The following is a 12,788-nucleotide window of genomic DNA, read 5'->3' as shown; positions in this document are numbered from 1 at the left end:
TACAACTAATGATGATTCGGATACAGTACAAGCATCTAGATGAGCGAAACGAAAGTGAACGGTCCGGAAAGCGTATCACGGATGCATGGAGCCAATAGAGTAGACGCACTATTATAGTGCAGGAATGGTCCCTGATGCAATGGCACGATACATGTCCAGCTAACTGCTGGTATGACGACATGGGTTCGTAATGTCGGAAGGTCGAGGGTCTACACAGCCCAGCCCACCGAGGCATGGCGGGGGAAACCGGCATCCGTGCGAGCGAAGAACGGGTCTGTCACATCTGCAGAACGAGCAACTATCAAAGGTCAGGAAAACAGCGAGGAGCTGCCGCAGTAGCGTACTAGTCATGTCACGAGAAAGTATCGCTACGTGAGTCGTCGGGATACATCCGCTTTAGATGTCGATATTTGCGTAGTGAATACAGCGCCAATGTTTCTGTAACGGTGTAGAGGGATGGTGAGCGATCAAGAGGAGATTTCACCAAGGGATGACTACACACCATTGCGAATATACTCCCCGAGTTTGAGTGCCCTCTCTATCTCCTCCGGATCATGCAGATTCCTGTTCTCTGGACAAGACACTTCGTGAGCCTACACGCACATGCGTACGGACCTCTGTACGCACTCTCGAACAGACCTCGCAACTTCCCATGAAAATTGTACCTGCCAATTAAGCACACGACCAGTATCCCTTAGCCCCTCGCTCCTGAACGACAGATAGGCAACGTACGAAGGATCGGGGTAATCCCTGCCCAGCCTATGAAGCTCCTTGTACAGCGCTAGGGCTCTCATGCGAGAGGACTTGTTCGCCATAGGCCTGAGGAAGGGCATTTGGTGGCGGTCGTGTGCTGAGGAGACCCGCGTCTTCCGTCGTCGTCCGGCGCAGGGAACGAGCGCCCAGCGTTGCCCAGAAAGTGCGGCCACGTGACCGTGCAGACGCGCGCGGCCTCGCTGTTGGCGGCACGGTGGCTGCCTTTCTGGCTCTCGGGACGCGCTGTATCTCCACTGGCTGCCGCCCTCGTCGAACGATTTGCATTCCGCATTTATACTCTGACGGTCGTGGCTGTGTCAGTCTATCTTTTCCTCATCCATCACGATGAGTGTCTTCAGCAACAAGACATCTGCCAGTGAATCGCACAGCGCCGACCGCATCTACGAGCCCCTTCCCATACCTCGACTCGCGGAGAATCACTCAGGCCCTCCGAAGGAGCTCGAGCTCACGGAAGAGCAGCAAAAGGTGTTTGACGCGGTGCTCAGCCACTTTGCGGCGGAGGACTATGAACTTCCATGCGAGGAGGATAGGTCATTGAAGGAGGCGGAGAAGTTCTGGCTGGTAAGTCCTCTCTAGCGTAGTCGCCGAGTCCCAAGCCTCTATGCAAGCTCCTGTCGCTCTCCTAGTGAACTCATTCTCCGTTATTGCTTTTATATTAACTCGCATGATAGACATGGGATTGTATACACAGGTGCGACCAAGCCGTTCAGGCGGTAGGACCATCCTGAGTCCCCAGGTCCTACTCTTACCAAGCCATCCCACATCCTGATGCGTCTCCAGATACTGCCGCGCAGTGAAGTGGGTATCGGCCAAGAGTGCAATCAAGCGACTCGAAGAGACCCTCATATGGCGCCGAGAGTATGGTGTATATGACATGATCACCGCAGACCATGTCGAGCCTGAGGTGAGTCCACGTATGTTATGTGAAGACATGGTGGTCGAAAATGACGGCTTGCGTGCAGGCCCTGACAGGCAAGATGATCATCTTTGGGTACGACAAAGACGGTCGGCCAGCGCTGTATCTCCGCCCGAGTAAGCAGAACACGGAGGAGAATCCTAAGCAGCTACACTTCGTCGTATGGGCTCTGGAACGGTGCGAGGATCTGATGGGCCCTGGCATCGAGTGCGTCAATCTACTCGTCGGCATGTTGGACTACCGTTGCTGACACCGTACGGCTTTCAGGAATATTGCCCTCATGGTAGACTTCGCTGACCGGGCGAAGAACCCGTCCTTACAAACCTCGCGAGCGGTGCGTCTCCTTCTCACATGATACATCCTAGCTCGGTTACAAGGCTCGCCTCATCACGCCTCCACAGACCCTCAACATTCTCCAAGGTCACTGTAAGCTCTTCCCTCCTCCCACGTTCCCCGCGCCTCACCCACATCCACAGACCCCGAACGCCTCGGCCGCTCGCTCATCGTCAACGTCCCCTGGCTCGTGCACGCCTTCCTCAAGATGATCACGCCCTTCGTCGACCCGCGCACGCGCGAGAAGATGCGCTTCAATCCGGACTGCATCAAGGAGGGCCTCTTCGCGCCCGACATGCTCATGCGTGAGTGGGGCGGCGAGTGCGACTTCGAGTACGACCACGCGCGCTACTGGCCCGCAGTCGTCCGGATGTGCGACGAGCACAGGCAGCGCAGGCTGGAAGAGTGGCGGGCGATGGGCGCCAAGGTCGGCATTCGGGAGTGGGATATCAAGATCAAGGAGGTGCAAGGGAGGGTGAGAGTGAGGCGATCCGGGAGGGGCAGGATGAGAAGGAGGACGTGGTGGTCGCAGATCGGTCGGAGGCTGCTACCCTGTCTGATGGGGTGAGGGGACTCGACTTGAAGCAGGTTGATGACGCTGATGATGTTGAGTCCGAGCCGCAGCCTGTCTCCATTGCGGCGTGACCGATCTCTGCAATGCATGCAGTAGACATGCTTGTCATCTTTGTGGACGTTCTTGCATTTTGAGGCATCTAACGCTAAATATTCACGCATGCCGGTCATTTGAATTGCTTTCGAGGAATCTTTGCGAGGCATGCCAGTGTTTCTACATAGTTTGCCACTGATAATACGGCGAAGACTTGGCTGGGATGGTATTAGTTGTCTGAAGCGTTGCCATGACCCTGGAACCTACGCAACAAGTAGGTCACGCCTTGCTCTGCCTTATTTTCATCGAGAGGAACTCGGTCACTACTGCTACTATACTGAAGATATCTGCAATCTGCATGTACGCACCTTGGATGTTTTGAAATGTTCTGACCAGTTTCAGCCAGCCCCGGCTTCACACTTCAGAAAGTAGAACAGTGTGGTATCAGCAAATTGCAGTGATAGCGTGTGAGTACGAGAACTACGAGACAGCAGGAACGATGGCAAAAGAGTGTCACTACCAGTAAACCCAAAATGAGTGACTACACCGGGATCTGACCCGTGAATACAACGCGTCTACAAAGGCAGAAGATGACAAAACGCTCGTCCATGGACGTAGCTGTACATATATGATATGCACAGAAGATCCACCCGAAGCGGAGCAACAGCTGCGACAACAGTCGGCATTCGCTGCTTACGCTGGCGGCTTGGGGTGCATGAACATGTTGAGCATTGTCATGTTGCTTTTCTGCGAGCACAAGCATGTGTCAGCGATGCCGCGGTAACGTATCGGCAAAGCTCCTCAAGACTCACTGTGTACGGCGGGTAGCGCGTGTAGAGCATCATGGTGTCCAGCCAGAACGGACTGTCGATCGAACCTCTCCGGTGGACAAATTGATCGAAAGCAGCCTTGCCTGTTGTAGCGCCATCTGAATCGTCCGGTCAGACATGTCCGTCGGTGACACTGTGAGACGTAAAGACTCACATCCAGAGGATCCTACACCGCCGAAAGGGATTCCCACCGCTGAAAATCATGACCTTCAGACGACGCGCCACGATGCCTAAATTATTTCAACATACCTTGAATGTGAAGAAGGGTCTCATTGGCGACGGCCAGACCACTTTTAGTATTGTCGAAGACTTTCTTCTTGTACGCCGAGTCGCTCGAGAAGACGTGGAGGACTAGTGCATGACCCCTGGCGCATCCGGAATGAGCACTGTAGGGACGGAACAATGTCGGTTGTCGACTTACAGGCTGTTGATGACCTTGATGGCCTCGTCCACGTCCTTCACGGGGATAACAGGCAGGATCGGAGCGAAGATCTCCCTATCGCACCGTGACGTTCAGCTTCCACGCCGAACAGCAAGAACAAACGCCAGACATACTCGCTCATGAGAATATCATCGAGCTTGACATCCTTCACGATGGTCGCCTCACAGAAATACGTCTCCATGTCAATGTTCCCGCCCAGAACAACCTCGCCCTTGGTATTCGCCAACAGCCGCCCCACGCGCTTCGCATGCCGCTCGTTCACGATGCGCGCCATGTTCCCTGTTTCCTTCGGGTCCTTCGGATGCATGTCGTAATACGCCTGCTTGCACGCCTCAATGAACGTGTCCTGGAAATGCTCCGGCACAATCGCGTAATCCGGCGACATACAGATCTGGAGGAAAGTAGATAGTGAGATCATCCGGGCTAGATTCAATTGATCGCATGAAACACACCTGCCCGGCGTTGGTGAGCTTTCCCCACATCAGGCGCTTCGCTGCAACTTTGAGGTTGCTGACTCTAGGGTCAATGACCGCCGCATTTTTGCCTTTGGATCAAGCGGTGAGTTCCGGGGCACAGGAGCTCTCAACAATCAATGAGTATGCATACCTCCGAGCTGTCGGAGGTTTCAGTTGGGAGAGATCATGACAGGGACACTGTTCTGGACTTGCCTCAAGGGTCACCGGCGTTAGGTGCTGTGCGGCAGCAGTGCATACGACCTTCGCAACAGACTGATTCCCTGAACCGCGCGTGTGAGTTCTATAAACTACGATTACAGGGACGTCATCTGCTCACCCGTGTACAATACTTTCAAGTGGGGGTAAAATTGGTTGATTACGGGTGTACATGCAATGTACGGTTATGAGTGAACTCACTGTGGTCCCATTGAAGCTCAAGGAGCTGCGTAGTATCGTGAAAATCCGCCTAATGGAAGCATATTTGTATCCACACTCACCTTTGTGGTCTCGGGGATGGCGCCATTGACTACCCGGAAGAAGTCTGGGTCCATGTATTTTGGGAACAGCTCGGCTAGGAGCGAAGAACATGCCGGAGCGCCCTCTGAGGGTTTCAGTATGCAAGCATTGCCAGCTGCAATCGCCGCAGCCTGTGAGTTGACTCTACATTCAGTCGCTCGCAAGACAGGTAAGCATGTAACGCACAAATGGAGCAAGACACAAGTACAACGGAAAGTTGAAAGGCGTGATGATGAGCACAACGCCCTTAGGCTCGATCCTTGTAGCAGGAGACATGGCAAACCACATGTAATGCCAGGACGCCCGTTCGGTCTGGGACCACTTCCCTACATTGTCATACGCTTGTTTGATCTCCAGTACGATGGAGTTCAACTCAGTGCTGCAGTATCATGATGAGCGTAGCCCTGAGTGGAATGTCAGCCTGAGTGAGAGGTAGCGCACCCGTCTGACTCATTCGGCGCCCGGCCAAGGTCATCGAAGAGTGCCTTGCGCATGCGGTCGAGGTTGTCCTCGACAAGGTGCCATAGCTGGAGAATCTGCCTCTTGCGCCATTGAATATCTTTCGACTTCCCTGAGGCGAAGCCCTGCTTCAAGCTCTGGTGGATCTGAATGCGAGGACATATATTCTAGTAAGGGTTCCCATAGATACTGAGACAACTCACTTGGGGAATCTCATCGACGGGGGTATAGACCAGGGAAGTGGACATGATGCAGGACGTTTGCGCGGGGGTAAGGGACGAGCAAGTTTGGGCCGTCAGGTTGGGATCTTCGGGTATATGAAGTCTGGAATCGAATCAAGTGACATTTGATCATTCCCTCGGGAGAGCCAGGGCAGTAGATGTTGTGTGAGACGTTTGATGTCCGAGCTTCCAGTTTCGGTGGTCGCATCATGTTGCTTCTCGGCCTGTGATGGATGGCGCTCGGTGTGTGTTGCGGGCTCCAGAGCGCCTTCTAGCCATGCGTCTTTCATCCATGTGTCAATTGCCATAATAGGATGTCCAGACCCGCAGTGAGATGGATGCTGTAGCCTCGAGCAAGCGACTGCTGTCCGGCAAGGCATGGCTTCAGAGAACGGTTCGCGTTCCCAGATGGTCAGAGCCACGGGGTGGGAGTCACCGCCGACTTTGACGGCCTAAGTTCAATGGAAGCAGACGCTCAGCTCGGGATGTTCTTGACGGGGAATACCTCGGCGGCCTGCAGCCCGGCCACATAGGAAGCGGTAACAAAGCGCCTGATGGAAGATTGCTGCCCATGCAGTGCGGTAAGATGCGGCCACAAGGCCGGCCGCCTGCATGCACAACAGAATCTAAAGAGAATCGAAGCTGCGTACCTTGGAACGTTACCCCCTCAGGATGTGGTGTAGGCCCTGGCAGGTTTCACGGCTGCTTCCGCGCAGGTTGTTCCTACCGAACGCGGTTCAGGGCCTTTCTGTAAATGTCATGCGCGTCAGAGAAAGACAGACTCCAGCTATGTGTCTCAAGAAGTGGTGGCCTGTCTGTCGCTAACTGCGTACATCGCATACAGGGGTAAACTTCATGGGCAGAGCAAAGATTGGGTAAAGCAACGTTGAGAAAGACGCGTCGAGTCGCGCATCAAACGCGTGACGACTGCGTGACGGGACGCGTGCTTCTTTGTGTCACGAGTTACCCAGGCGCGATCGCGTCACGGCGCTAGCTTGTGCAGCAGACGTTCTGCTTTCTTGCTTGTACGCGTCCCGAATCCAAGATGGCTGAACCACAAGCTATGTATGCCACGGACGAGGTTTGTTTTGTGCTCTCATTCGCTCGCAGTACTGTTGCTCAAAGCTCTCCAGTATGGGCGTCCCTTCATCATTCTGCGAGAACAGGCGAAGAAGACTCGCAGTCATGGTGTAGAGGCAATCAAAGTAAGCACCATCGTAACTCCTGTTCCATATAGTAGTTTTAATCTGAAATCCCTCTAGTCGCACATTCTCGCCGCCCGGACTGTCGCAAACATCATTCGCACATCCCTCGGCCCGCGAGGTTAGTACGCGACCTGGCACAACCTTCATGTCTTCCTAATGCTCGGATTAAGGGCTCGACAAGATCCTCATCTCCCCGGATGGCGATATCACGGTGACTAACGATGGCGCTACCATCCTCAGTCAGATGGAAGTCGACCACCAGATCGCAAAGCTGCTCGTGCAATTGTCCAAGAGCCAGGACGATGAGATCGGGGATGGTACTACGGGTGTCGTTGGTGCGTGACCAGAGCATTTCCAGAGGCATGAACAACTACGAACTCTACTGCACAGTCCTCGCTGGTGCACTTCTGGAGCAGAGTGAAGCGCTGCTCGACCGCGGCATCCATCCGATCCGAATAGCAGATGGCTTCGACCGCGCATGTGTTGTTGCAGTAGAGCACCTGGACAAAATCTCTGACAAAGTAGAGTTCACACTCTCTGACACCTCCAACCTCGTCAAAACGGCCAAGACCAGTCTTGGAAGCAAAATGTCAGTCACTTACTCTCAGGAGTGCCATTTCATTCATGCGTCATCCAGTGTTCGATGGAGCATGACAAGTTCGCAGAGATCGCGGTAGACGCTGTCCTTGCAGTAGCGGACTTCGAGCGCAAGGACGTGCCTTTCGACCTCATCAAGGTGGATGGCAAGGTCGGCGGTCGCTAGCGGACACGGCACTCATCAAGGGTGTACTCGTGGACAAAGACTTCTCCACCCTCAGATGCCCCATTCCGTGAGGGACGCGAAAATGCGATCCTCACCTGTCCGTTCGAGCCTCCCCGCCCGAAGACGAAACACAAGCTCGACATTACTAGCGTAGACGAGTACAAGCGGCTGAGAGAGTACGAGCAGGACAAGTTCCAGAGCATGATCAAGCAGGTGAAGGACACCGGCGCGAACCTCGTAATCTGCCAGTGGGGTTCGACGATGAGGCGAACCACCTTCTCATGCAGAACGATCTCCCCTCTGTGCGATGGGTCGGTGGCCCTGAGATCGAGGTGTGCACCCTCTATTTTCGTTCGTTGACTACGACTCGCTAACGGCACCCAGCTCATTGCATCGCAACAATGGTCGCATCGTCCCGCGCTTTGAAGACCTTACGGCAGAGAAGCTCGGCAAGGCGGGTATCGTACGCGAGGTGTCCTTCGGGACCACAAGGGACAAGATGCTGGTGATCGAGGAGTGTGCCAAGCCCGGACAGTCACCGTCTTCGTCAGGGGGAGCAACAAGATGGTATGTCACCTAAGCCCTTCCGTCTGCGTCTCGCTGATCCAGCTGTGACCTAGATCGTGGACGAGGCGAAGCGCGCCCTCCACGACGCGCTCTGCGCGGTCCGGAACATTGTCGTTGACAACCGTGTAGTGTACGGTGGAGGTGCGGCGGACATCAGCTGTTCGCTCGCGGTTGCGAAAGCTGCGGATGAGGTACGCAGAAGATCTGGCGTTCCTAGGTGCAACACTGTTCTCACGATCGTGGATTCTTGTCTAGATCCCGTCTATCGAGCAGTATGCGATGCGCGCGTTTGCGTCCGCGCTGGATTCTGTGCCCCTCGCGCTCGCGGAGAACAGCGGTTTGTCGCCGATAGAAACGCTCGCGGAGGTCAAGAGCCGGCAGGTCAAGGAGGGCAACTCCGTTCTCGGCATTGACTGCTTGGGACGGGGAGACATCGGTGCGTTGATACTTAGCCATGCAAATCAAGCAAGGGAGTCTCATCGCCCCTTAGACATGAAGAAGCAGTTTGTCTACGACCCGCTCATCTCGAAGCGCCAGCAATATCTTTTGGCGACACAGGTATGTAGTTGTGTCCATATGTTCAATTCATAATGAGACTGACCGTATATCACTTGTAGTTGGTACGGGCTGTACTCAAAATAGGTGAGTTTTAACCTGTGAGTCCTGGTGAATTGTGACTGACTGCATTTGCCGCAGACGACGTCATTGTCTCTGGACAAGCAGAGGAGTAGATCAAGCAATAATCTGTATCATTAAATGCATGCTGTGCATAATCCACACATCGCTCTGTTGCCGGCCGGTACTCACGTTCATGCCTGTCATTAGCATACAGCTTGCTGCATAATTGACATGGTCTGTGTCGCATACATGATGTTTGCGGCCATGGACCTCACAAGTCTCAGTTCATTATAACTTAGTAGATTGTTTTGTCTCGAGAGGTCCATTGTCGGTCCAAAGCAGACGTCACAGTAAGGAACAAAATACAGGAAATGAGGTATCAACTTCGTCTTCTGGATGTGCTACACTGTATCTGACAATTGCTATGTACTGTACTGTAACATCAAGGATGTGCCGCCAAATGCATGAAACAAAGCAAGGATCACTGCACATAGGGGTTAGCTTTCTCGCCAGAGCGATGATGACGCCTACTCACGAGGAAATAGTCCGGTACGCGTCGCGACACGAGAGGCTCTCCCACTCTGGGCGCGGGGTCGAATTGTAGGCTATGCGGTACACATCGATCAGTGACGGGCTCAAACATACATGGGCATGATGGTAACGCACAAGCTATACGATAGTTTTTCGTCCATCTCCATAATCGCCGCCTGGTTGCCGCAGCGGTAGCAGTAGTTTGGTGCAGAGAAAATAGTGACAACGTTCCGGTCCTGACTCCAATTATAGCCTGGAAGGAGGACGGTTTGAGTGCGTCTTAATGCCTCCGAAGTAGTACGCACCCTCCATGATGAGTTGGTGCGCCCGCGCAACCAATGTAAGACCATTGTTATGGTTGAACGCCTCACTGATGTCCTGCCCGAACGTATAACCAGCACCACGCGGCGATATCCCCCAACCGCATCGGTCATCGGGGTCAGACCACAGGAGGTCACACATCGGCCCTTCATGAGGAACCTCCTGCACACGATCAATGCCCCGAACATGGTCGAGAGTGTCGATGGATGGCGAGAGGCCCCCGTGAAGGCAGAAGATCTGATCGTTGATTGTGGCCCGTCAGAACGCGGGGTGCTGTACCGCAGAACTGGCCACTCACTTGGTTCTCGATCAGGGCGGTAAGAGGGAGGTAATCGAAGAGATCCGTGAAGTATCTCCACACATTTGCATTGCCATACTTCCGCAAGCACTCATCGTAAAACCCATACACCTGCGTGATTTGCCGCGACTCGTGGTTGCCTCGGAGGATGGTGACGCGGTCGCGGTAGCGCAGCTTGAGCGCGACGAGAAGAGTGACGGTCTCGACGGAGTAGTACCCCCGGTCAACGTAGTCGCCCATGAATAGATAATTCGTGTCGGGTGAGTTCCCGCCGATGCGGAAGAGCTCCGAGAGGTCGTGCTATGCATGTTCAAACGTTAACGTTACCAAACCTCCGATCGATCCCGTATTGTACACGTACGAATTGACCATGAATATCACCGCAAACAGTCACAGGACACCTCACAGGCTGGACGTTTGATTCGACCATGAGAATCTCCCGCGTCTGGCGTGAAATACAACCAACATGAGCACACCTCGAACATCGCATACACCGGGATGCTAACAGCGGTTCGCACACGTCCTGGTGGCGAACCGTTGTTATCAACCGCAAGTGCAACCTGGCACGCACCATGTCGCATAGCCGCTTCACGTCGGGCTCCGAAAGCTGCTTACACTGGCTGAGCTGTGCGATCCATCCGTCTATCTCGTTCTCCATGGTGGTTTAAGTCGAGTCGGGTAGTCGAAGATGCGTGAGGTGGGTTGAGGGATGCTGGTGATGCGCGTGCAAGTCTGTGCGGGGTCACATGTGACCGATAGCCGAGTACCCAGTCACGTAGGAGCTGTAACGCGTGACGGGGCGTGCGAAAGATCGAGATCCGGCGCAAGGCTGCACAAGCCGCGCCTCCATCGCTCTGTCTCTTGACTCCTTGCTCGCTACCGCCATCCCTCTGGGATCCCTTTGACTCGTCCGTATACATAGACGGACATACACACCACACGGCAGAGACAGTTCTCAGCGAGAGAAAGTAGTCCAATCCATCGAACATGCCCAAGGTATGTCCTCAGCCATAATCGGTACGATCGCTTACTTACACTTTTCTGCAGAACAAGGGAAAGGTTAGCACGACCTGCAGGGGATCCCATTGTGACACATACTTACTGTGACTATAGGGTGGTAAGAACCGGAGACGTGGAAAGAACGAGAACGATGGTGACAAGCGCGAGCTGGTCTTCCGGGAGGACGGCCAGGAATATGCTCAAGTAATAAAGATGTTGGGCAATGGGCGGCTGGAGGCGCAATGTTTCGATGGCGAGAAGAGACTGGCTCATATCCGTGGCAAGATGAGGAAGAAGGTCCGTCCCAATCGTCTACTTCATCCTTTCCAATGCTGTAACGCCGCCATCATAGGTCTGGATCAATCAGGGCGACATTATCCTTCTGTCCCTCCGAGAGTTCCAGGATGACAAGGCGGATGTCATCGTGAAGTATACTGCCGACGAGGCACGGAGTTGTATGTATTCCCACCTGCATTATCTATGCACTGCGGGCTCACCTACATCATCAGTGAAAGCATACGGCGAGCTCCCCGAGAATGCCAAGATCAACGAAACAGAGACATTCGGCGACGAGGAGGGCGAGTGTACCTTCGAGTTCGGCGACGAGGACGAGGTTGATATCGACGACATCTGAGATGTATTTCTATCCTTGTATCCCCAGCGTACGTGTATATCTCTACCTCCCATCCCTCCGTGTCTAGACGACCCTCGACGACTAGCTACGTTTCGCTCTTCGCATTGTTGTTTTCAGTCTAGCATTCCTTGTCTCATTATCCGAAGATACATCCGAACCTGTGTACCACACTCTGAGCGATGTCTTGTGCAGGAGTGAACATCGCCATGCTTGCGGTATGTACAAGCGCCAACGAGTGTTAATGCTATCTACTCGCTCCCATGAGTAGAACTGTCTGCATGTCTGGCACGCAGCCTTTCTCGTGGATAAAATACTCCACAATGTCTCGAGCATTAGACTGCACCGCCGTCTTGACCATCTCCTGGTTCACCTGTACTCTGTCCCCCAGTTTCCGTCTCTTTGCACCGTTATCGCGCGTCACGGTATCGTTCCCCCGGGCTGAATCCGCAGATATCCCGTCCCTCCCCGTCACCACACCGGGTCCCTCATCCCTCATCCTTGGCCGCTTGTAGGTTTGTCGCGGGCCATCGCGCTCGATGAGCAAACGCACCAACGGCAGATTCTTACGCCGGATGGCGACCATGACTGCGAGGGCGCCCTTCGTCTGAGGCGACGCGCCATGTTCGAGCAAAAATTGCACGAGAGGAATGAATTCGGCGTGTACAGCTTTCGTCAGCGCGTAGCCTTCCCAGGAGTCGGCTCCCGGCGTACGAATGCGCGGGTGGGCATAGAGGTAGCGAAGGAAAGGCAGCGGGTCGTCGTCTTCTGTCCACCCGGAAGGTTCTGGCTCGCCTCGCTTCCGCTTGCCTATGCTTGTAGGACGCGGCGATAAGTTGCGAAAGAGTCTCCGCGGCAGCTCCGTCCTCTTTCTTCGGTTTTCTGAGGACAGAGTGGGATACTCGGGGCTCCTGATGATTGTGTCAAGGACGGCCTGAGTGCAGACAGGGTACCGAAGGGCCAAGGAGATGATATCGGCGACGGTGCTGTAGGCACGAGCGGAGTGATAGCTCTCAATGAGATACTGAGCGTGGACAGAGGTTGGTGCAGACTTGCACACGGCATAGAGATGCTTGCATGCCAGCGGGAGATTCGGGGACGCTGCGTGAATATGTATGTCGTATAGCAGCTTTGATACTATGTTGGTAAACGTACGAGCGGGACAATAGGGGACTCACTTCAACGGGTAGTGAGAGTACACTTGTACGCTCCATATTGTAGTCCGCTGCTAGTAGGCTTGCGGCAACTTTGGATGCAGGCAGGAGGTGTGAATTAAGTCTGCAACCTGATCGAGATTCGACG

General features: G+C 54.1%; 7 protein-coding genes across 7 annotated transcripts; 3 read left to right on the top strand and 4 right to left on the bottom strand.

The window, feature by feature from the left end:
• Positions 1–344: 344 nt before the first annotated feature.
• B0H18DRAFT_1000322 (uncharacterized protein) lies at positions 345–882 on the bottom strand. The gene is made up of 4 exons (XM_048028209.1): positions 733–882; positions 628–665; positions 503–571; positions 345–438 (listed from the first exon to the last, which is right to left on the bottom strand). The coding sequence occupies exons 1-4, from the start codon at positions 831–833 to the stop codon at positions 353–355; spliced, it is 294 nt and encodes a 97-aa protein (XP_047894945.1). The 5' UTR covers positions 834–882; the 3' UTR covers positions 345–352.
• A 216-nt stretch (positions 883–1,098) lies between these two features.
• On the top strand, positions 1,099–2,591 carry B0H18DRAFT_874621 (CRAL-TRIO domain-containing protein; the record flags this gene model as incomplete). The annotated part of the gene is made up of 7 exons (XM_048040366.1): positions 1,099–1,335; positions 1,446–1,465; positions 1,555–1,678; positions 1,737–1,897; positions 1,958–2,024; positions 2,092–2,116; positions 2,167–2,591. The coding sequence occupies 7 exons, from the start codon at positions 1,099–1,101 to the stop codon at positions 2,589–2,591; spliced, it is 1,059 nt and encodes a 352-aa protein (XP_047894944.1).
• Positions 2,592–3,054: 463 nt separating this feature from the next.
• B0H18DRAFT_1000311 (aldehyde dehydrogenase) lies at positions 3,055–5,715 on the bottom strand. The gene is made up of 15 exons (XM_048028208.1): positions 5,536–5,715; positions 5,315–5,478; positions 5,060–5,252; positions 4,855–5,004; positions 4,775–4,799; positions 4,695–4,706; positions 4,571–4,638; positions 4,509–4,515; positions 4,355–4,446; positions 4,016–4,293; positions 3,882–3,956; positions 3,710–3,825; positions 3,615–3,653; positions 3,443–3,558; positions 3,055–3,377 (listed from the first exon to the last, which is right to left on the bottom strand). Exons 1-15 carry the CDS (start codon positions 5,578–5,580, stop codon positions 3,324–3,326), a joined length of 1,434 nt encoding a protein of 477 aa, XP_047894943.1. The 5' UTR covers positions 5,581–5,715; the 3' UTR covers positions 3,055–3,323.
• An 883-nt stretch (positions 5,716–6,598) lies between these two features.
• Positions 6,599–9,121, top strand: B0H18DRAFT_1156811 (uncharacterized protein; the record flags this gene model as incomplete). Its single annotated transcript, XM_048035780.1, has 15 exons — positions 6,599–6,634; positions 6,687–6,758; positions 6,816–6,876; positions 6,929–7,093; positions 7,149–7,351; positions 7,396–7,506; positions 7,594–7,758; positions 7,788–7,876; positions 7,906–8,037; positions 8,073–8,088; positions 8,142–8,279; positions 8,344–8,524; positions 8,579–8,646; positions 8,706–8,730; positions 8,785–9,121. The coding sequence occupies 15 exons, from the start codon at positions 6,599–6,601 to the stop codon at positions 8,817–8,819; spliced, it is 1,497 nt and encodes a 498-aa protein (XP_047894942.1). The 3' UTR covers positions 8,820–9,121.
• Positions 9,071–10,596, bottom strand: B0H18DRAFT_246619 (serine threonine protein phosphatase 2A). The gene is made up of 7 exons (XM_048037272.1): positions 10,428–10,596; positions 10,218–10,301; positions 9,857–10,156; positions 9,543–9,795; positions 9,373–9,490; positions 9,242–9,311; positions 9,071–9,190 (listed from the first exon to the last, which is right to left on the bottom strand). The coding sequence occupies exons 1-7, from the start codon at positions 10,512–10,514 to the stop codon at positions 9,188–9,190; spliced, it is 915 nt and encodes a 304-aa protein (XP_047894941.1). The 5' UTR covers positions 10,515–10,596; the 3' UTR covers positions 9,071–9,187.
• Positions 10,513–11,489, top strand: B0H18DRAFT_1084444 (nucleic acid-binding protein; the record flags this gene model as incomplete). Its single annotated transcript, XM_048031791.1, has 4 exons — positions 10,513–10,515; positions 10,970–11,152; positions 11,208–11,310; positions 11,365–11,489. The coding sequence occupies 4 exons, from the start codon at positions 10,513–10,515 to the stop codon at positions 11,487–11,489; spliced, it is 414 nt and encodes a 137-aa protein (XP_047894940.1).
• A 244-nt stretch (positions 11,490–11,733) lies between these two features.
• On the bottom strand, positions 11,734–12,700 carry B0H18DRAFT_1210218 (uncharacterized protein; the record flags this gene model as incomplete). Its single annotated transcript, XM_048036355.1, has 2 exons — positions 11,734–12,615; positions 12,665–12,700. The coding sequence occupies 2 exons, from the start codon at positions 12,698–12,700 to the stop codon at positions 11,734–11,736; spliced, it is 918 nt and encodes a 305-aa protein (XP_047894939.1).
• Positions 12,701–12,788: the final 88 nt, after the last annotated feature.

The sequence above is a fragment of the Fomitopsis serialis genome (assembly GCF_022376445.1).
Source record: "Fomitopsis serialis strain Sig1Antser10 chromosome Unknown B0H18scaffold_23, whole genome shotgun sequence".
Lineage (NCBI taxonomy): Eukaryota > Fungi > Basidiomycota > Agaricomycetes > Polyporales > Fomitopsidaceae > Fomitopsis > Fomitopsis serialis.
This window is presented reverse-complemented; position numbering and strand designations above follow the sequence as displayed.